The 23,838-nt window shown below is 29.6% G+C and overlaps 2 protein-coding genes across 2 annotated transcripts; one reads left to right on the forward strand and one right to left on the reverse strand.

Annotated features, from left to right (window-relative positions):
- Window positions 1–17,338: 17,338 nt before the first annotated feature.
- On the reverse strand, window positions 17,339–17,903 carry LOC135962280 (vitelline membrane protein Vm26Ab-like). The gene is made up of 2 exons (XM_065514125.1): window positions 17,841–17,903; window positions 17,339–17,772 (listed from the first exon to the last, which is right to left on the reverse strand). The coding sequence occupies exons 1-2, from the start codon at window positions 17,844–17,846 to the stop codon at window positions 17,422–17,424; spliced, it is 357 nt and encodes a 118-aa protein (XP_065370197.1). The 5' UTR covers window positions 17,847–17,903; the 3' UTR covers window positions 17,339–17,421.
- Window positions 17,904–22,606: 4,703 nt separating this feature from the next.
- LOC135961616 (pupal cuticle protein G1A-like) lies at window positions 22,607–23,308 on the forward strand. The gene is made up of 2 exons (XM_065513145.1): window positions 22,607–22,751; window positions 22,830–23,308. Exons 1-2 carry the CDS (start codon window positions 22,746–22,748, stop codon window positions 23,181–23,183), a joined length of 360 nt encoding a protein of 119 aa, XP_065369217.1. The 5' UTR covers window positions 22,607–22,745; the 3' UTR covers window positions 23,184–23,308.
- The last annotated feature ends 530 nt before the right edge of the window (window positions 23,309–23,838 follow it).

Genomic DNA, 23,838 nt, shown 5'->3' on the forward strand with positions numbered 1-23,838 from the left:
TTTTTTTTTGCAAAATCTAACTTTTTTCAAACTGGTTCCTTATTTTTGCTAAAAAGAAAGCTTTGATGACGAGTCTATGTCTTTCAACTTAGTTATTATTACCAGTGCTTCCAATAATAGTCCTATATTACACTATACAACAAAATCAAATTTTTTCCCAAATTACAAGGTCTGACTTTCTGGTTGAATTTTCCGTTTTGGTGTATTTAGGGACTTATAGTAAAATTTGACGGATAATATTTTTGCGGAACATTTTAACCCCTTAAATCCCTGTTTTAATGGTGTTTTTTGCTCATTTTTAAAAGAAGGATAAAAAAAGACCCATGCCTTGAAGATTTATAGGGTTAACATATTCTAAAAAAATGTTCTCCTTAACATTTTACATAAATTAGCTAACACATTTTATACCTAAAATGTAAGGATCACATGGTTTCTTATGACGATTAACAATAAGAATATGCAAGAGTTGGGAAACTTTAACACCCCCTCAAATGAAATTTAGATGTAAACTTTCAAAACGCTGATACACGTGTCTTTTTTTTTGTCTCCTCTATCAAAGTTTATTGGTCAGACCTCGTAATTTTGTTTGGTGTTACAGTGTTATTATTCATTTTGTTTTATTATTTAACTTTTTTTTTGTAAAATTTATGTTCTTTTCGTTTTTAATTTTTGAAATTTATTTTTATTACTTATTGTACATTATTTTAATTATTTAAAAACAGTTTGAAGGCTTATTTTAAAACATTTTTTTCTTTTATACCAAAGCTCAATACTGTGGGAAGGATGTTGTAGAGTAAGTTCGGGTAATGTGGTATAGGCGGGTAATGTGGTATAGCTGCTTTTCTCTAAAACTAAGAGCATAGGAGTAGCGGTACCAAGCTTAAGAGTTTTATGATCTCAGAAAATTCACATTGGGCGAGTGTACTTAATTTTTACAGGTCATGGAAATAGTCAGTTGTAAAAAATCAGCATTATCTTATGGTAGACTTTTTTTGTGATCTGTTAAAAATTAATTTTTTTCTACAATCACGTGTTTTAAACTTTATTGATTTAATTTTAAAGTCAAATGGGAATATTTTGCTATTGAAGAACATATGTAACAATATAGTATATTTAGTGTATATGTTTAATTTTATAATAATTTCATTAAACCACGTGGTCGGCTAAAGAATTTCAAGCAAATAATATGCCAAAGAAATGTGAAGTATGAAAATGGGCAGCGGAAGAATTGAAGACGCTATATGAGCTATTAGAAACAACAAATGGAAATTTTTTTCGCATCAGTCACTCAATGTCTCCTACGAAGCGAAGAATGTATTGAGGAGCTTCTGGTAAGCTAGGTCAGCCGCCAAATTTAACCGCATCCATTAAAGATGATTTAAATAAAACGCAACTCATTTACAAATTAAAATACTATATATCGGTTATGCGGTTTGGTATACAATATTAAAAAAACATGGTATACCACATTACCCGCCAATTTTTTCAATGGCTTGTTTATGGGTGTTTTCTCTTTTTCCCAAATTTCTCTGAAACTTGAACTTAAAAGACTTTTTTACTTTCATGGATGTAAACCTAACACTTGTAGTAAAACACCACCTGAAAACTGTTCCAATCAAATTAAGATTCTAAAAATTATAGTCAAATATAAAATAGGTATACCACATTACCCGAACTTACTCTATTTAGTGTTTTTATTGAGGCCTTATTTCCTAAACCCAGTTCAAGTGAAAGTTCAAATGGAAAAACAAATCATTAAACATTCAAAAATTAGTTTTCAATAAAAATAACCCCCATTAACACGAAGTCTGGTTAGGTCTTAACTAATATTTATACTGTCGGTTAAAATTATTTTTGTAGGAAAACTGTCAGTATAACTATTAGTTAACATGTAACCAGACTTCGTGTTAATGGGGGTAAAAAATTAAATGAAACGCCAGAATTCGTATGTATTGATTACCCTTTTCGTGAAAACAAAATCAAATTTTGTTATTTTTTAATATTTGGTTTTTGGTGCCTGGATTTAGCTCTTCGTTTTTATTTGGTTTCATTAAAAACTAGTTGTTTCTTAACTTTTGTTCACTACTTTTAATATTGAAAACTGGATATTATTTCTGATTAGATTTCGGACATTTATAGTAAATAACCCTGATTTTCTAATAAAAAAAACTAATTAACTAATAACATTTAACAGTTTTGACGTTTTTTTCTGCGAATTCATTGTATTTTAAAAAATACTTTTAGAAAATAATGAATAATCAATATTGCACAAAATTGCACATTCTTCCACTTTAAAAATTCACTTGCATTTTCTAAAACTTTCAACAAACAAGTGTTTTGATTATAAACAGCTGTTTAATTTGTATTACGAATTAAAAAAAAATATCGGAATTGTGGATCCACAATTGGAAGACTAATGGTTTTTAAAGTTTAGACACAAACTAATTGCAACAAATTATTTATCGCATATAGATATCACCACTATCATTGAGAACAACGTTACATTTACATAATAATGTTATGCTTTTTCATCAAAATATATTTTTCATTTAAATTTCTAAAATTGATTATTCCTCCTTTCTTTTGGGGTAGGGAATTTCCTTTCCTCCCGTGGATCCACGGATCTTGAAATTAATTTTCAGACTTTTCATGCCCCAATCCTCCCATGTGAGGGGCTGCTGCTGGAATGAAGTACCAAACAAGATGTTGATGTCCATAATTTTCAACAGCGGTGTCCCGTAAGTCTTCTTCATGTTTTTCATTTACTTCTCTTGCAGTGCCAACAATATTTCATCCGTTGAACGAAAAAATGATTTATAAAGGTCTGTTAATTAAAACATAGGAAAATAACAGAACTAAGCAAAGACAAACATATTTTAGGAAACTGATATGTTATTTAACATTTTTTTTTTTAGGAGAGACACTCATATAACTATGAATTAACAGAATTAAATGTATGAAAGAACGTCTTAAAATTTAAGACTTAAATGTACCTGTTACTTGCTATAATCAGTAACAGTTATAACAAGGTGGGGAAATATCGCCCATCTATAGTATATAGTAAATAAAATTGTGTAAATATTTCAAACATCTCATGTAGAAAGGCCCTAATTCAAATTATTTTTGAAATTAACAGAAGAAGGTAAAAACATTAGCAATTGTTAAATGTAGATAATACAGTTTATGTATTATCTACATTTAACAATTACTTGTAAACCCATTATTTTGATACTATTGCATTAAATTTCTATGGTGAGGTGTATTTGTGTATTGGAATCACTAAAAAATACAATTTTAAAAAATTTTTCGTTAGGGCTTTATTACATGAGACCAACGATATGTATGTATTTAAGAATAAATAATTTTGAAGGTGTAGTACAATTATCTACTTGTGTATGTAAGAGTATGTACGCACAGAAATCTACTTAAAAGGATGTTAAGGATTGTGTGTATTTAAGGAAGTGTTTCGACATTTTGATGTTGGCTAATGTTGACAATTAAATGTCACAAATTACACCTTGATATTAAGTCAAGTCAACAATTTTCTTAAGACTCATTTAATATGGCAAGACTATTATTACATAATCATGAATTGAAATTACTTTAAATATAACATAAAAACATATGTGGACTTAAAAGAAAGGTTGGTATAACACATTTTACATGGAATATATGAAAAAACGTTAAAATTTTTGAAAGTGGGCAAGGTTTGTGGGCCATCTGAAGAGTAAGTATAAGCTTATTATATAAGTATTTGGTATTGGTGAAAACTTGAAGATTGATATTTTGTAAAATGAATAGTGTTTATAAAAAACCGACTTTTTAAAAAACCGGTTTGTCGGTTAACCGAAAATTGGGCTTTTTTAGAAAACCGGTTTTTCGGTCAACCGACATCGAAAAAACCGGTTAACCGTCATATATATGTAGAAAACATAAAATGTCCAATAAAGTATATACAGCTTTAAAATTTGTAGTTTTTAGTATGAATATACAAAAGTGCTAAGTCCATTTTAATTTGTAAAAATTTCAAAATTATTATCTCAGTCAAATGGAATTGAGTATAAATATGTTACTAAATATATAATATACTTGTTTTAATTATTGGTTTATTCATTAAATTTTTCTGATATGGAACAGAAAATGTAGCAAGTCCCAAAAAAGATGCAAACGCACTTCTTCTTAGCTGTGATTATTTGTCATTATAAATCATACCAAATAATAAATAAAACTCCATTATCAGATTCCAAAATATTTCAAATTATGGATTTTGGAACGTTGTTATTTCTGAAAAGGACTTTGTACACTAAGCTAACGAAATGACTAATAAAATAAAATTTTAAGAACAAAACACACTGAAGTCACATGAAGTCAAATTGATTGAAAGAAGGTATGCACATCAAATTCAACTTGACGTTTGGTAAAATCATCACTAAGTTTATAATGAATCATTATTAAGATTTTGCTTAACTTCTAGAATTCTGCGGAATTTAATTTTTATAGTTTGATTATGTACAATTTATTTTAAGTAAACTTATCGTCCTCTACTATTTAGAATCATTGTAATTCTTAAAAATATCAATCTAAATAGGTTTATATTGTAAATCAGCAAATCAGACCAATAATGTTTGTACAATGAATATAAAAAATGCACAAAACCATGATATTTCTTAATTTTAAACCTAAATTTTAAAATCCGGTTAATCGAGTGATAAAAACCGGATAAACCGGTTAACCGAAAATCAACATTTTAAATTAACCGGTTCGCAAAAAACCGAGATTTCGAAGAAAAACCGGTTTTTCGGTTAACCGGTTTATAAACACTAAAAATGAATTAATCTTATGAATTTTTCGAAAGTCTTTTACCTTAAAAACTTAAAAAATTATAGTATGGTTATTTTCCATGAAGAAAAATATAAATTAATGTAAAATTTTAACGGTTAAAGCTATCATAACAAATTTTGGAACTACTGTACTAACCCCCATTTTCTCAATATCTGGTTATCGTTTTTCGTAACGATAAACCTCCAATTAATATTTTTTTTGTATGAGAACTGCCAGTTTATCGTCACGATAAAAAATAGCCAGATATTGAGAAAATGGGGGTAAGTGTCTTTAAATCAATGGCATTAAAATTTTTGACATTTTTTATTTTCAAATACCGAAATTCCTAAAACGGAATTGTGTACAAATATGTTCCAAAAACTCATTTTTTTTTAGAAATGTGGCCACTGTGACGTTATTTATCGTGTGCTAGTAAATATTTAATTTATGTATTTAAATAAGATATATGGTTATACACATATGGAGCTATTTCGAGGATCGATGCTTTGGGTTTTTAGAATTTTTTACTCAAACCTATTTTTTCTTTTAAATTGGCCAAGCTTGGATAGGTCTGGTGGGTCTGGTGAGCCAAATCTTACTTTACACTTTTTTGCGTTAAGCTCTCTTTTTGGATCATTTATAAATTTTATATAGTTCCGAAGAAATTTTTTTTCTACAAAAGAAAAAAATATTGGCCGTTTTTGAAAAAAAAAACCTAAAATACGGACCATTTTACATGTTCCAACTTTTTATAGCGACCTGTTAGCAGTCATTTTTATTTTATTTAGAATTCGATCGCTAATACAGCTGATGTTTTAAGAAAATTGAAAACTCATCTGTTTCAAAAACGAAGGGCAGTTTTGTGTTAGGTTATTATAAATTTTGAGAAAAGTTTGAGCTCGATCGGTTAAAAATTGGCATGTTAAAGTTCGTGAGAACATTTTCAAGGGGAAGAAATTCTATTTTTTTAGTTTTTGTAAAAATTTTGCCATTAAATAATTACTTTTGCAATTTAATATAAAAAAATCGAAATGTGTACGTAATTGTCGTTGTAATGAGATACAAAAGACAAAAATTGGTTAAAAAATTTTAAAGTTATTTACCATTTTTCACTGTTATTATAAATCTAGCCTCTTAAGGTATATTTTTAGCAACTTTCATTAAATTTCATTCATTTAGAAATTCCAAATATGTATTGCAAAATTTTACCTTTGACCTTCACGATTTAAGTGTTAAAGTTGCCCGGTTTTAGTAAAACGTTCAGAGTATATTTAAAATTATCTGGCCTTTATTATTCTGTATAGGCTTTACTTAGGCCCTAATTTTATAAATCACGTCACCAAAGTGATATTTATGTGGAAAGCAAAAACAAAATTTCAAAAATTTTAAAAATTTGTTTTTGTTTTATGTACACAATTTTCAAATTATGAAAGGCAAATCAACGCTTGAATTTTGGTGCGTTTGTTCTGTTCAAAATTTGTACATAAAACAAAAACAAATTTTTAAAATTTTTGAAATTTTGTTTTTGCTTTCCACATAAATATCACTTTGGTGACGTGATTTATAAAATTAGGACCTAAGTAAAGCCTATACAGAATATTAAAGGCCAGATAATTTTAAATATACTCTGAACGTTTTACTAAAACCGGGCAACTTTAACACTTAAATCTATCCTAACCTCACACTAAATTGCTCTTCGTTTTTGGAAAATCGAAAATAATAAAATAAGGTCCACCTTAGTGCACATATATGCAGTTTCAATGGCAAAAATCCTATTCTTAGCATTTAACTATTTATTGTTTCAAACCAGAAGAAATGGCTTGGCGGAAAGAGATTTAACTCCAACACTGAAATCATCTCGCACACAAATACCTATTTTGATCCATAACTCTGGTTCTCCTTGCCCCATTTTGCTTATTTTCAATACCAAATATTTCCGATTAACAAGGGATCTATCCAGACTTCAACAGACAAATGGACAGATGGGCGAATATAGCTAGGTCGTCCAGAATGTATACACATTTGTGGGTCTTCGATGAATATTTCGAAGTGTTACAAACGTAATGATAAAATCAATTATCACCCAACTTTTTGGTGGAATGTATAGAAAGTAATAAAAAGTAAAGCTATATTGTGTATGGAATATTATATATGTATATTAGAGTTAATTTCAATAATCTGATTTGCGGGTATCATAATTTTTCTGAAGGTTTTTGCGTAAATAAAAATAATGGCTTCCTTTTTATGAAAAATTTTCACTCCTTGTGGTGGTTCAACCCACCTAAAGACGCGTATTTTGAGCACATTTTTCTGTAGAGCAAAAACGGTTGAATATATTGCAAATATGATTTCACCAGTCAATTCTGCATCAAAAATTAATACAACTGATGTTTTTTGAATCCTTAAAAATAGTTCCAAAAACCCACAACAGGGGGCGCAAATCTCATAAAAAAAATAAAAAAAGAATTTTAGTTTTTTAAACATGCTCGATGAAAAGGCATTTTAAGCTTAGCAAAACGGCACCAATGTTTCCTTTCTATCACTAACCATTAAAAAGTTATGAGGCTTCAAAGTTATTTATTTAACATGAAAATAAGAATTGGAAAAAAAGTTTAGAAATTGTTTTATTAATTTGCCTTAACAAAACATTTTTGAAGCCACATAACTTTTTAACGGGTTGTGATAGAAAGAAAATATTGGTACCATTTTGATAAGCTTAGAATGCATTTTCATTGTGCATGTTTAAAAAATCTAAAATTGATTTTTTTATTTTTTTATGAAATTTGCGCCCCCTGTTGTGGGTTTTTGGAACTATTTTTAAGGATTCAAAAAACATCAATTGTATTAATTTTTGATGCAGAATGGACTGGTGAAATCAGATTCGCAATATATTCAACCGTTTTTGCTCTACAGAAAAATGTGCTCAAAATGCGCGTCTTTAGGTTCGTCGAACCACCACAAGGAGTGAAAATTTTCCAAAAAAAAGGACGCCATTATTTTTATTTACGCAAAAACCTTCAGAAAAATGATGATACCCTAAAAACAAATGAAGTGACCTGGTCACATACGAACTCTAATGTATATACAGGGTGGCCCTTAATAAACGAAAGTTGGATTTTGGCCATTCTCACCCAACCGATTGGTAAATCGGTTGGGTATAAGACGTGCCGCAAGCCCTCTGAAGTTTTGAGAGTATATTTAGAATTATCTGGACTATAATATTCTGGTTAAGTTTTGCTTAAAATTCATAAGAGTAAGGAAATAGAGCTCATTCGCCAAAAAATTGCCAAATAATGGGTTTTTCTCGAAAATTTTAAAATTGAAATCGCAGGTACAGAAAAACTATAAGTGATATTTTTATAATTTTTTCACATTTTTATTCCCTATTATATGCTTAATAAGTCCCAATGAGATGATCTAAAAATTCTGAAATTTGTTTAACAAAATTTTTAAAAATTTGAAAATGGAGTTTTGAAACTGCCGTTAAAAAAAAAATTATTTTTTTGTTCATGCCTAAGAATAGGTTAACAGTATCCTAGGAAGACAAAAACTCATATACAAGTAAATATGGACATATTTTAAGTAAAAATTAGCTTTTATTTTAATATTTATCAAAATATGTTAATTTTGTTACTACCTTCCTTGTTCTAGTTGCCTGAGACACGTTAATGACCTGGCGAATTTTTAATAACTTTAACATTTTTTGACCAATTTCTGTTTTTTATGTCTCATTACAACGACAATTACGTACACATTTCGATTCTTTTAAATTAAATTGGAAAAGTAATTTTTTAATGGCAAAATTTTTACAAAATCTGAAAAAATGCCTTTTTTCCCCTTGTAAATGCATCTCAAAATTTTTTCAGGATGATTTTTTTTACTAATGTTCACCAAACTGGGGGGTGAGAATGGCCAAAATCCAACTTTCGTTTATTAAGGGCCACCCTAATGTATACCCATCAACTAAGTATGTTTTAAGAAAAAATTTAAATTGCTAATAATAAATTTAAATAAAAAATTATTATAATTATAAAATATGCACAAACAAATCGATGCCGAAATTATTAAAATGTACTGAAACGGATAAATTTCTTGTGTATTTATTTACGTAGTCAAATTAGGAAAAGCTCCTGTATCCAGGAGTATATAGAATTTTCCCGTTTTATTTCAGTAAATGTTTTCCAATAATTTCATAAATTAATTGCGGTATTTGGAAATATTGGATTATGGACCGGTCCTTAATAAATTTGGAAGTATGATTGATTTTTATGTTTACTTTCCCAAACATATGAATGATAATAATTAGCGACATTATTTTACTTACAATTACGAAAGTAATTTTATTTGCACTATAGCTTTCTTCAAATTAGCTAGTTACTGTTGAATCTTCAACTTGCTGTAGCTCACTCAAAGAGGTTGTGATGCTATAGTAATTAAACACATCAAACCCAGGTTGAGTGAGGCAATGCAAGAGAAACTATCGCCATCCTTTAACTTCACTCCAATAAGTATCTATTACACTTACAAGTGTTGTTTTCTGTTGGTATCACTTCACTTCACTTGAACTTGAATTATTCAATTACACTTACACTTATTATACCTACTTACCCACTTGTACATTTAAAATTTATTTGTTTATTAATATTTAATTATGCTACACTATTTTATTAGTTTATATCAAGATGTTAAAACACGCAATCACGATAGTTTTTCCCAAAAAAATAATAAAAATAAAAGCTGTTCAAAACGTAATTAACAATAAATTGAAAATCAATAAATAATTTGTCATGGTAAATAATGACTGCACATGAATGTACATATGTACTCAATGATATACACTAAATTTTAGTTATTATTACACTTAGCCATGTACACAAATACTCACCTTGAAATGTAATAAATATATAATTGTTAATTACATTGGGTGGTTAATACAATCATTTTAGGAATAACAAACAGGTGTAAAAAATAAAGCTACATATTAATTAGTCATTGTATTTACTAAATCTTTAATGAAACTGTATTCGAGGTTTGGAAAAATATTGGTCCTTCGAATGAGTTTCACTTGCTTTAAATTTTTTCATCAGTCTATTTCGATTTGAAGTTGAGAGCATAGTTGGGATTAGCTTATAATTATGATGCATAAATTCTATTTTTCAATTCTCAATGAATTCTTGATTTGTATGTTTTATGAAATTTACTATTTACTCCTCTTTTAATAAAAATTAAAAAAGTATCATCAACTTGATTTTATAAGTGAAAAAATGTGAATTAATTGAGTTTTCGAACTTGCACTTGCATACATAGCATCTAGAATATATGACTAATTTCACATCTATTTATGTATTTGCTTTCAAACTCATGAAAACTTTGTCTTTTAGTCGTATATATGTATGTGATTTGAGGTTAAAAGTAGATTCAGTACTTTCATACTGCCGTTTTACAAACAGTGCTGAATATAATTTACATATATTTATTCACTTGAATAAATAAATCAATTTTGAATAAATCTACACCATTTTTCATTGAAATTGAGAAAATTCCATATGAAATTGAGAATTTCAATTTAAAATTGAGAAAATTTCAATTAAAATTGAGAAAATTTCAATTAAAATTGAGAAAATTTCAATTAAAATTGAGAAAAAGCTAAATAAAATTGAGACACATTATATAAATTATTTTATACTAGTTGACAGCCCCGCCCCGGTTTCGCCTTGTGGCATTTACTATTGTTAGTTCTTCAAGTTTCTCCAACTAACACCTGCCTGTTCTTATTTATTTGCAAATACAATATATAAATTTGAACTGCATACTTTAGGTAGCTTTTTTATTTCAGTTGACTGGACTGAACAAAAAATAAATCAGCCAAATCGCTCCAGCCGATCTCACGTTATGCCATTACATACATGGACCATTTCATTTATATATATATAGATTAAAAAAACAAAATTGACGTTTATTTATATCAGATGTGGAAAGATGTGGTGGTCTGGATAAAGAGACCAATTTTAATTTATTTTGTCGTAGAAAACATGGTTGGTCTCGTGTTGGATCCCGATCAATTCGATACCTTCTTCCCGTGGCCATAACGTAGGTGAACGCAGAGAAAAAATATAATTGGGCATGGTTACTGTAACCATTTATATAGTGTTACAAGATTTTTAACAATATTATAGTCACAGTAACCATTTACATGATTGTGGTAACCATAACATGGTTAATTTACGATTCACATGATTGTATCAACCATATATATGGCTACAGTAAACAAATATATGTTTGTGACAACCATTCATATGATGAAGGACTTATCATATTATGGTGCTCTCGGCTTAAGGCTTATCGTAATCTGAGAACAACATATTATATGTGTTTTTGATACATTATATGTGTAATTGGTACCGCAGGCATTATTCAAATGGATAGTCGCAGAGGTTCGTTCACTGCCGAAAGCGCAAACGAATCTGTCAAAAGAGTTCTTGATAGATGACAAGAGTTGAGCATCAGTCATCTTAACTCGTTATGGCATGTCACAATGCGCCTTGCCACAGTCGTCTACGTGAAATTTTCACCAATGCTTAACCTTATTGAAATAATTTTGTCCAAAATCAAAAGTATTCTGAATTCAAGGATGAATATACCATCCGCAAATCCTCCTAATCGTAGGAGCAGATGATTTTATATCTTGAAGAATTAATTAACGATTCCAAGACCTGTATAACTACTGAAAATTGCAGTAGAGCTATACAACAAACAACATCATTCCACCAAAGCGCTTTGGAATTGGAAGATATGCCTGTTGGTCAATATCAATTGGAATTTTCTCAATCTAAAATGGAAATTCTCAACTTCATTTTGAATTTTCTCAATAGTACGTATAATGTCATAGATAATAGACATAGAGCGGAAACTCTGCTGTCAAAGACCTAACTCCGTTGTCAGAAACCTAAGTAGTGGGAATGTATTAGTAGAAAAATGTATGTGAATACAAAAACAACACTCGTATGTGTGATTATTTTGAGTAATTTTTTTATTTCCGCTCTATGTTTTTCTATGTATAATGTTCCCAATTTCAATTAAAAATGGTGTAGTATTTATGTAGTTTTTTTTGTAAATATTATTTTAATTTTAATATTTTAAACCAATAAATAAATAATATATCAAATTAATTTAAGAATGCATTTATTTACAGCATTCAAAACTTAAACAAATCCTCTTAAAGTTTCAATAATCTTTATTCCTTATTCCAAATATTTTTGCACTGTACAAACATAATAATTTACAATCAAACATCCATATAAATTTATGACACCCTTTGATTGGACATCACACATAGTCAAACATAGATGTAATTGATAGTCATTTGCAACAGGACACAAATCCACAACCAAAGCGTATGATAATGTTGATGTGATGATGATGGCATTGCTCTGCTATTGATGACAATGATTAAAATGTTACTACTTCACTCCACTCTCTTGGTCTTGTCGTGTGCTGGTAGACAGAGGTGGTGTTGCTGGGTTGTCTGATGATGAATATAAATTGACACTTGCATTCATTTGTAACCGAAAAGAGACAAGTGTAACAATAACAATTCTTAAATGTCACAGCTGAATGTCAAAATGCAACAATAAAATCAAATAAAAATGTTAATTGAACTTTAAATGTACATATGGAAATTGAAAATTGTTTATGTGAATGAAAGGAATATTTATCGAATTAAAATAATTGGAATTTTAAAGTTGAATTTAATAATTAAGTTTATTAATGGAAATGTTTGTATTTATTACGATATAATCATTTTAAATTTATGTACCTTATAAATTTATTAAATCGTTTTTTAGATTAAAAACCTTTAATTAGCTATCCAACTGATAATGTAAGACAAGTTATGGTAACACTTAGCTTAAAACAGTGGTCGGCACTCAGGGGACAACGATTATTCATTTAGATTCATTTGGAATCACAGCAAAAGAATTGAAAATACCACTAATACTAAGTAATCTATTTAACATATATACATATGTATTTAGAATAGTATAAAAATACATTAAAAGTTTCCCTCACTTTTGGAATTGATTGTTAAAACTGTTGAGAGAATGGGTTTTATGGAATCGGGGTAAATTCCGGGAGAATGAAGGGAGGTTAAAGTGATCATTATTCCCAAAGCAAAAATCATAAATAAATATACCGCAAAAGAAAACATTGCAAAGACTGATTGAATTCCAATTCAAGAATTTCTTCAGTATGGGTAACTTCTTTAAGTGCCACACGCATATCTTAACCCTTTCGGAACGGAGTTTTATTTGGAGAACAAACATTTTTGCATATTCTAAAAGATGCGGAAAAAATATTATGCTCTGCATACTCTGAAATCGTCCTTTTATCCTGGGATATATAATCCCAATAAGCATTTTTCGTGGGATATATAATCCCAACCAGTCCTTTTGATGGGTGATTCGAATTTAAAAAATGAATAAAACATCGGAATACACTAATAACGCGGTTTGCGTCACTTCGTTCTGCGTCGGTTTCGAAGTTGCGTCTTTTTAAAATGTCTGTGATTTCGAAGTTGCGTCGATTTCCAGTTCTAGTTTGCGTTGGATGGCTTCGAAGTTGCGTCGTTAGTACTTCGATTTGCATCGTTTTTGTTTCAATTTGCGTCGCATGGCTTCGAAGTTGTTATTACTTCGATTTGCGTCGTTAATATGAAAACTTTTGTATTGAAAAACCTATTTTTTCAGCAAAAACTATGAATCTAGGAAACAATTAAATGAAAATCAGTACAAATGCACTATAGTTCAAAGTATCGCTTTTTCCGTGCGAAATTAATAACTATTAAAGTATTCTACTGTTTGATACCAAAATTGGACCATAGGTAGAAATACTTATATTTTCAACAAATTTAAGAAAAAACTAACCCTTTGTCGACCATTAACCCATTAACAGGAGTAAAATAAAGTAAATTCATTGCTTTTGAATTATTTCATATTACTTTTCAGTCAAATTAGTTGAATCTGTAATTAATTTTGTAAACACATTTGATTCAAAATATTAATTGAAGTCTCAGATAAAACTTCGCACAGTGGTATAGAAAAAAAGAAGGAAATAAATCTGTAATTTCTAAATCCTTAGTCCTTAGTTAGATTTGAATGAAATTTGACATGCGTAAAGAAGAAGTTGTCGATTTAAGTCTTGAATTTTGACCGGCTGGGCCCAACAGGGGTGCGGCCAGGGGCCCCATAGTAGGACACCTTGGGTATGTTCAATTTTTAAAACGATCCTATTTCTTCATCTGTGTTTTCTATCATCTGCTTCGAATGTATTAATAGCGTAGTGTACTGTGGATATCATCGGTAACCAAAGATACAAATCTGAAAGCATATTAAGCCATATAGTGTTTTCATTTCGAAAATTATCTTCCTTTCTTCCGCATTTTTGACATTTTACTTTTAAGTAATTGTAGACAAAATGGCGGACTTTTGCATCCAATAATTTCTTACAGTCCTTAGGAATAACAGGAGCACTAATTTTCTCCACAATATTTTTAATAGTAGCATCATACTTTGTGTCTTTTGGGCGTTCTTTTAGCCAAATTTCAAAAAGTTCATTTTTTTATAGCATAGTAACCTAGAAAAAATTAAATTACTCAGAAAGCGCAAAAATGCGCAGTATGAAATAAAGTGAAATGAATTCACAACATTTCAATATATTTACTTCTTTTTATTTCAAGTTTAACAAACGTTAACATTTTTTTAAAAGCTTCTATAAAGTTAAAGTTTTGTAATCAAAAGAAATTACTTTAAGGTTATGTTTAAAAATTGTAATTTTAATATAAAGGGAAATAGTTTCCAAATATTTAGGAAAGAAAAATTAAGTACTTAGACGTCCCGTTGTTTTCCATTTTAAAAATTATTTAAATTATTTACACACTTTCCACAATTAACGGTTAAAAGTTACAATATAATATTGATACTATTCACAAATTTTTAAAAATGTATCGAAACTTTGACTTTGAAGGCGTGCTGTCAAGCAGTATTTTGTATTTTACAAAAACCAATTGCGAATTTGATTGCATTGGAGTTTTAATAACAGGTTGACAGCAAAATATAATGAATAATAACAACTTCGAAATTTTAATTTCGCACGGAAAAAGTGATACTTTGAACTATAGTGAAATGTAGGGAAAATCGTGCTTCGTTTTGCGTCGCGTTTCTCCAGGCCCAATTATTAAATTTAGATTAAATGCTTATTTATAGCATTTTATAAATGTAATTAGGGATTTAATTTGTGGAATGTTCCAAAATAATTGTAACACAAAACGTTGTTGCAGCCTGAGCTTATTATCTTTGTACACTTTTCGATACCAAGTGAAGACCAGATGATCTACTGGTGTAATAAAATAAAAGTGGAGAAATTCGGGAAATATTTGGACCCTCTGATATCAAAAATCTGGAGCAAGGTGGGTAAAAATGCTGAAAATTTAAGTTTCAAATACGAATATCTGCTAAGCTAAGAGATAATTTATAGATACGATAAGATTTTATATAGCGCTGGACGAGGAGATTCTTTATATGCAATTTTTTGGAAATCGGTATCCAAACGAAGAAATATAATCGTTTTAAAAATTTAACATACCCGTGGTGACCAAATTTGAGTTCCCCTGGCCACTCAAAACTGAAACTCGACAAGACTTCCTCTTTACGCTTGTCAAATTTCATTCAAATTGAACTAAGCATTTAGAAGTTAGAGATTTATTTTTATTCTATACCACTGTGCGGCCGTTTTCCAAACTGCCAGTAGTTCCGAAAGGGTTAAAGGAAGGTAGTAAGTAATGTATTCCACTGCATTACAATTTGGAGCAAATTGGAGACTATTAGGGGTGTTATCTCCACATTTTATAAAATCTTGTCATAAAAAACCTTTTCAAATGCATCTCTGTTCAGACGGACTGAATAATTACCGTATTAATCACTGCACCATCCTATAAAAAATAAAATGGCCAATCTTGAGATAGCATATCGTACCTACACCGATCTGTAATAGGAACTTTAGGAATACGGAAAAAACTGAGCAGCAAATTTGTTACTGCTGACAGATTAAAGAGGAAATTGGGCGCTGACTTAGACAATTTTCTCTGATGGTTTATATCGGATTTTTCGATAATTGTACCATTTTCCAGACGGAAATTTCATCCATTGATACAGGTGCTAGAAAAATACGGGAATTAAATCTCGTGAAGTTGACGTGGACATCCTTGCATCAATCAAGGCTCTCACATTTATTCCACGGACAGTTTAGACAACACCTTGTTAACTTGTCATTCAGGAAATTAGTTTGTTGTGCGTTCATCAGCGCAACTAACAGGTTGTCCTTGGGCGAATATGGGGTCCCTTGTTTGCGGTTTCCAAAATGACAGTGCTAATCTACCATTACCATTTCTAAAATATCCAAATGCTTTGGCCCTTTCAAGTGGCAAAATTATCATAACTCTCTTGGCTTTAGTTTGGAACTCGATTAGACAGAGGAATACTTACTGGGCACTGTATGATTTGACATATGGATGACCCACGTAACAATGAGAGAATCGGTACAGCAGCTTCTACGGGACTGCACCACATCTAAGAAATCTTGGCATGTCTTTTAATCTGGACTGTTACAAAGATGTGTCTCTGACGGATATTGCCAAATTTGTTTGATGTATCGGTTGGTTCTTACGAAGACCACAAGATTCTGAAAGTCGTCCGGACTCACAAGAATTGTATATCAACTAATTCTGAGTGTTATACAGTACTGCCTAATGGTCTCCTAGAGTACACCAATGTTAACCTAACCTGGAATGATGAAGAGGAGAATGTTTAACAAAATTTTTCCGGTACCAGAAGTTGTCAAGTCTATGTGAACTTTCTGATTTATTTGATATTGATTAGCATTATTGTGCATTATATGAAGCTTTAACTAGGAATAATATTTTTATACACCTCACCTTCGTGAGAAGGATATATATAAGTTTGTCATTCCTTTGTAATTTCGACAATATAATTTTCCGATTTTTCAAATTCAACAATAGTTATTTTAATTTTTTTCTATGAAACCCTATTTTTTTTTGCACAGTATTTAAAAAAAAATTGTATGTAGACAAAAACGAGACAAAATATTTTTGAACCTGAATTTTTTTTCACAATAAAAAATTTTTAAAATAAAAATTCCAAATTTTTTTTCCAAAAAATTAAAAAAATTTTTTTTTGGTTTTCCTAAAAATGCTTAAAATTTGTATTTTGAAGTATAATTTGGTGAAGGGTATATTAGATTTGGCTCAGTCGAGTATAGCCCTCTTACTTGTTTATATAGTAGGCGTAGTAAAGGACAAGACAAGATAGAAATGTACTAAAATGCCAACCACATTTTGTGTAAAAGTAATTTGAAGTCAAATAGGACAGACATCTAAATAGAAACAATTCCTAAAGTATTCGAAAATTAAATGAATATATCTGATATATCTGATGTTTGTTTGTGTTTTGTAAATAATTGTTTATTCATTATCCATTAATCAATTGTTATTCATTATTCATTTTACTTTGGATTTTTAATCTGAAAGATTTACTTCTTCAACAAAGTGGAATAAGTGGCAACGGGAGCTGTATAAGCTACGGGAGCAGCACCATAAACGGATGAGGTGTAAGTAGGGACTGCGGCGGAGTAGGTGGTGTAAGCAGATGTCTTGTAAGGAGCGGCAGCATAGGCGGTATAAGCAGGAGCAGCAGCATAGGCAGAATAAGCGGGAGCAGAAGCATAGGCGGTATAAGCGGGAGCAGCAGCGGCGTATGTTGTATAGGCAGGAGCGGCAGCAGCATATGTAGTGTAAGCAGGAGCAACAGCACTATAAGTGGTGACTGGAGCAACAATACCGGCTTGAGCGGCAGCAACGAAAAGTGTCAAACAGATAAGGAACTAGAATTGATATTAATTTTTTTTCAGTAAATTTTCTTTAATTAAGTTATTATAAAATTTCAACTTACTTTCATTATGAATTGAGTTTGTTTTTTGGTTGGGTTTTGTTAAGTTTGTTAACGAAATGGCAACTGATACTATTTTGGTGTCTGTTTATTAGTTTATATAGCAAAACAAAATATGTTTGTGTAGTTTTTCTTAACTTTAGAACTATTTTAAAAAAGAATTTACTCTACTTGAGAAACAATTAAAAAAATAACTTGTTTGTTGATGTTTGCTTTTATTTTTTTTTCTTCCAAATCATCATACAGATTTGTCGTATGAAGGGATTATTTGTTTCTACGTCATAAATTGTTTGGGTTTACAATTAGTTATGGCAAACATTCATGAATACAAATAATAAATAAAAAATAATCTATTTGTTATGCTGTATGGTCTTACAATTAATCAGTAATATATATATTTTTTTAATTAAATTATATAGAGCATACAATTAAATGTATAAGTTTTGATTTGATATCAATCGCTCTCAAGTGTGGGTGATTCTGCAAGAAATATTGTATCAAAGAAAATATATATTTTATTACATTTAGGTGTGGTTTAACGATTTTGTGAATTGCTGGTGTATTGTTCAATTGTAGGAAACCAATTATCAATGTTTATACAATGTGAAACTATACCAGACGAAATGACCATTAAACATATTCATACTTATCGATTCTTAAGAATTCAGATCGACGAAGAAAGTTCCTGAAATTATATTATAATGAATAGGGCATTCAAATTATTCGATTTTTAATTTGATCGAATAATTCGAATAAGCGATTTTTTCTTGTTCGAATGATCGAATTATTCACACGTTTAAAATTGATCGAATTATTCGAAAAATTTAATATTTTTTTAAAAGTAAAGAATGAAGTTTTAATGTAGGTTTTTTAATATTTTATTGTTATTGTTTTATTCTACATAAAATTGCTCGAATTATTCATTATTCGAAATGGTAATTTTTAAATTGTTCGAATAATTATCATTCGCATAAAAAATCATTACTCGCAATGGACGCTACTTTAAACAAAATGTGTAACGTTCTCATAATGTTCATAATAAGGCTCATAATGTTATCAGATACAATTTTTTTATATTTTTATATTATTGCTTAGTCTATTTTCTATTATATTATTTCAGATAGTTTCTTTGGATTGCTTATTTACGATTTTGTAATTTTAAATTTTTTGGGGTCAAAACTGTTCAAGACATAAAAGTCGGACCTTTGCATTATAGAAGATGGAATATTTTTGTTAGGATATATCATTGTACTCTAACCATTGCACCATAGTTATTAACAAATGTAATAAAATTTGTTATTTGGACTTTATTAACTACTATTAAACCGAAGTTAATAATACTGTTCAAAGCAATTTCGAATACTTATAAATTAGACATTGAAATATTTGGTCAATTCACTCCTATCATGTCATATTTAACCCTTTAATGCATATTGTTGCCAATTGTCTACATTCCAGTTCCACTTAATTTTAGACAAACATAAGTTTGATACTAATTCAGATTCTCCTTCAGCAAAATCAAATGGAATACGAAAAGATTCAGCTAAAGAAATTCTAAATCAAACTAAAGCTAAAGGAAATATAATAAATAAAAATCATCTAAATATTTGATACTTAATAGAAAAATAAAAGTAAAAATCATGCATTTAAGGGTTAAACATGTTTCAAGTAAAAATTATTGTGTTATCGTAACCAATCAACAGAGACCATCGCCGAACGCCTAAGAGTCGGTTAAGCTGAGCCGCCGAGTCGTGAAATATTAAGACATTATGACATGATAAGAGACCTTGTGAATTGACCAATTGTAAAATGATGAATACATGTATATGACATTTGCCATTTTAGAGTCCAATTATATTTTTCTTTATATTAATATTTTAACTGCTCATTTTACTATTATAGAAATCTGGCTGTTTTGCCAGATTTCGAAATTAAATTTATTATGTTTGTTGATGAAACTAGCTTTTCTGAACTTTATTATTAATATAATTGTGTTTTATCATTTGTTAACATTTTACCTGAATTTTTAAGCTAACAATTTCAAGTTGAAATTGAGAAAATTGAGAAATTCAAATTAATATTAGGAAAATACAAATCGTTAGCTTAGTACGCAAACGTGCCAAGTCCCATTTTTTGAATTTTACAGGAGAGACAAAAAACTTTCTATCTTTTTTTGCTTTCAATATTCTTTAGATCTGTAAACGCAGTTCTCTCCTATGATCTGTTGGCTTTAAGTATCAGTTGAAAAAATAAAATAATTGAAATAACTTTAGAAACTGTAGCCATTTTTAGGGACTTAGCTCTTTTGATTTTTATGATTTTGTGTTTTTTGGCTGGACTTAGCACATTTTCTTATAATAAATTTTAATTTCTCGTTTTATTATTTTATATTATTTAAATACATAACAAAAAACAGTCTTATTTCATTGCTGTAAAGGAAAATAACTCAAAATCTTAAATAAATTAGTTTTTTATTATTATTCTTCAAAATTATTTTTTATTGCAAAATATGTATCTTATGTTTTACTATCTTTCTGCATCAAAATCTTAATTTCAATCAAAAGTGGACTTGTCACGTTTGCGTACTAAGCTAACGAAATGAGAAATGCAATTAAATATTGAGAAATTAAAAATTCTAATTCAGAAAAGCATGTTTATATTGAGAAAATGCAAATTGAGATTAAGAAATTCAAATGTTTGTGCAGTACGGAAGTGGTGATTTTTATACGGAAGGTAAAATTTGAAGACCAAGACCTTGCAAAATCATTGAGAGCTACTCATGCAGCAATTTCAAAACGTTTGAAAGCAGCATGATTCCTCAAAAAGCAGGGAAATTGGGGACCATACGAATTGAAGCCGAGAGACTTTGAAAGACGATTTTTCATGTCCGAAAAGTTGCTTGAATGAATATAAAAGAAAATAATTTTTGCACCGAATCATTATGGATCCATTACGATAACCCAAAGCGTAAGAGATCATATGTGAAGCCCAGCCAACAAGCAAATATCCATAGCGCTAAAGCAATTCTATGTATTTGGTGGGAGCAAAGGGGTCCTATCTATTATGAGCTACTGAAATCTGTCCAGACCATCACAGGTTACCTGTACCGAACGTAACTGATTCGTTTGAAGCGAGCATTGACCGAAAAATGCCCAGAATATGCTGCCAGACATGAAACCGTAATATTCCATTATGTCTCATGTTGCAATACATTTTAAAAAGTATTTAGAATTAAGTGGTTGTGAAGTTTCGCCTCATCCGCTGTATAGTCCAGACCGTACACCGTCCAACTTCTATTTGTTTCGATCGATGCAGAACGCTCTATCTGCACTCAGAGATACTGTAACCATTTCAATATTGTTACAATTTTTTTTAACTATATTATAGTCACAGTAACCATTTACATGATTGTGGTAACCATAATATGGTTAATTTACGATTCACATGATTGTCTCAACCATATATATGGTTACAGTAAACATATATATGTTTGTGACAACCATTTATATGATGAAGGACTTATCATATTATGGTGCTCTCGGCTTAAGGCGGTTTTTTCGTCTTTGTAAACTCCACCGGTTTCGGTTTTTTTAACTTTTCGGTTTTTTAACAAACCGGTTTTAATGAAATATATTTTCTAAAGCTCATTCATATTTATGAAAAACTTTGATATCATTTTTAAAAATATTAATTTATTTTATAGACAATTGTAACATAAAGAATTCAAAAATGCTAAATTTCCATTAAATAAAAATTTAATATAAACCGGTTTTTTTTTTTGAAGACAAAACCAGAAACCGCTTAACCGGTTTTTTAAAAGACAATAATCGAAACCGGTTTTTTCAAAAACACACTTTTTCGGTTAAACCGGAAAACGGTTTTTTAAATTTGCCCGTTTTTTGGACATTCTAAGCAGCTCTTTTGGTTCGCAATCCATATGTTGCCACAAAGATGCTAACAATGGCCAATACTTTTAATAAATTTATATTGTACAAGTGTTTCAAAATAAAAGCTACAAATTTTAAAAAATCCCGCAGTCATACACACAATAAAAAATGTGCAGAAAAAAGGTTCCCTCAACAAACTTTTCCCTTGTAAATGTGATCTTATAGGGCACCTAAAAAAAGGATTTCTAATACAACTCTAGTGTGACAGTGTTTATTTTTTGGATTGAATTATACATTTCCAATATAAGAATTTATTACTAAACATTTTTAAATTTCAAATATGTAAATTCATTAAATTCAAGAATATGTTTTTTAAACTTTACTCAAACATAAAAATACTTGTGAAATAAACTATAGAGAACAAATCCAAAATAGTAATCTTGCAAATACATTCCAAATGTTTTACCAAAATATATTACAATGTTAAAAACACTCATTTATTATTTTAATCTCTTAATCTGTGAAATCAATCAGCCACATAACGAGGCTTTGGTGTACATATGTTCACAAAAATAGTAAGTACCTCCCTCCACAATTAACAAAAAAACATCCGCATTCATTGACAAAGTATAACAAAAAAGAAAATAATAATGAATTATTTTTGGCCTGAGTATTACTGTCAACAAAATTCGGGTTATTAATCTTTAAGAATGAGTGCAAACATGTTTCATTTGCTATTGCTGTCGTTTTAGACCAGAAAATTTATTCAAAACAAAATGACAAATCATAATTGAATGATTTATTCTTTACATCGGCGATATACATCTTAAGAGTTTTTTGCTTATGGCTTTATTTACTTAAAAAAAAACAAACTTGTAAAATGAGATGACAGCAAAAACGAAATCCTGTTTAGAATATTAATTTTGGTATATAAATGCCTGGTAATTGTTAGAAACAGTATCAGTTCTAATTTGTTTATTCAACTAATCGAAAAGACACACAAAAACCAACACTATACAATATGAAAGTGAGTTTGATTTAAAATAAGAAAATAATTATTTTTTCAAATTTGAATTGTTATTAATTGCTTTATAATCCTTTTTAGTTCCTTATCTGTTTGACACTTTTCGTTGCTGCTGCCCAAGCTGGTGTTTTGGCTCCACTCACCACTTATAGTGCTGCTGCTCCTGCTTACACCACTTATGCTGCTGCCGCTCCTGCCTACGCAACTTACGCCGCTTCTGCTCCTGCTTATACTACTTATGCCGCTGCTCCTTCGGCTTATACTGCTTACGCTGCCGCTCCTGCCTATACTTCCTATGCTGCTGCTCCCTACAAGACCTCAGCTTACACCACCTACTCGGCTGCTGTCCCAACCTACACCTCTTCCGTTTATGGTGCTGCTCCTGTAGCTTATACAGCTCCCGTTGCCACCTATTCCACTTTGTTGAAGAAGTAATGTGATCAATCAATGATCTATTTTAGCAATTTGTTGAAAAGTAAACATACTGTAGATTTATGAGAGACTGGCTTGTTTAATTGATGAATAAATAATTTATGTGAATATATATATACTCATAAAAACGTTTTTTTTTTTAAATAGTGCTGTTTTAAAGCAATGATTTCATTAGTGCAATTCTGGCAGTAGAAATAATAAAATAATCATGACACAACAATATAAGGTATACTCGGTAGAAAATAAATTCCCAATTACCCCCTGTCTATACTCGATAAATTTTTATCATGATAAACGTCAAAATGGTTGTCAAGATAAAAAATTATCAAGTCTCCATTTATTAGTATTATTGCTTCGTTATGACAAAATTGTTAGTGCTTTTGCTAAGACAACTTTGTCTTGACAACAAATGTCATTTATTGTTATGATAAATATTTGTCAAGTATAGACAGGGGGTTATACAATTCTTGTAACGCCAAACAAAAGAAAATATGAAATATGAAAAAAATTCAAAATCAAAGTTTGACATTATAGGCGTAAATATTGAAAACTCTCCCTAATGATTCTAACTTCTACAATTATTGTATCATGTAAATAATTAAAATAATTAAATATCCTTGATAACATAACTACCGTTTAGTATACAAAATAAAAAATG

Source organism: Calliphora vicina, chromosome 5, assembly GCF_958450345.1.
Source record: "Calliphora vicina chromosome 5, idCalVici1.1, whole genome shotgun sequence".
Lineage (NCBI taxonomy): Eukaryota > Metazoa > Arthropoda > Insecta > Diptera > Calliphoridae > Calliphora > Calliphora vicina.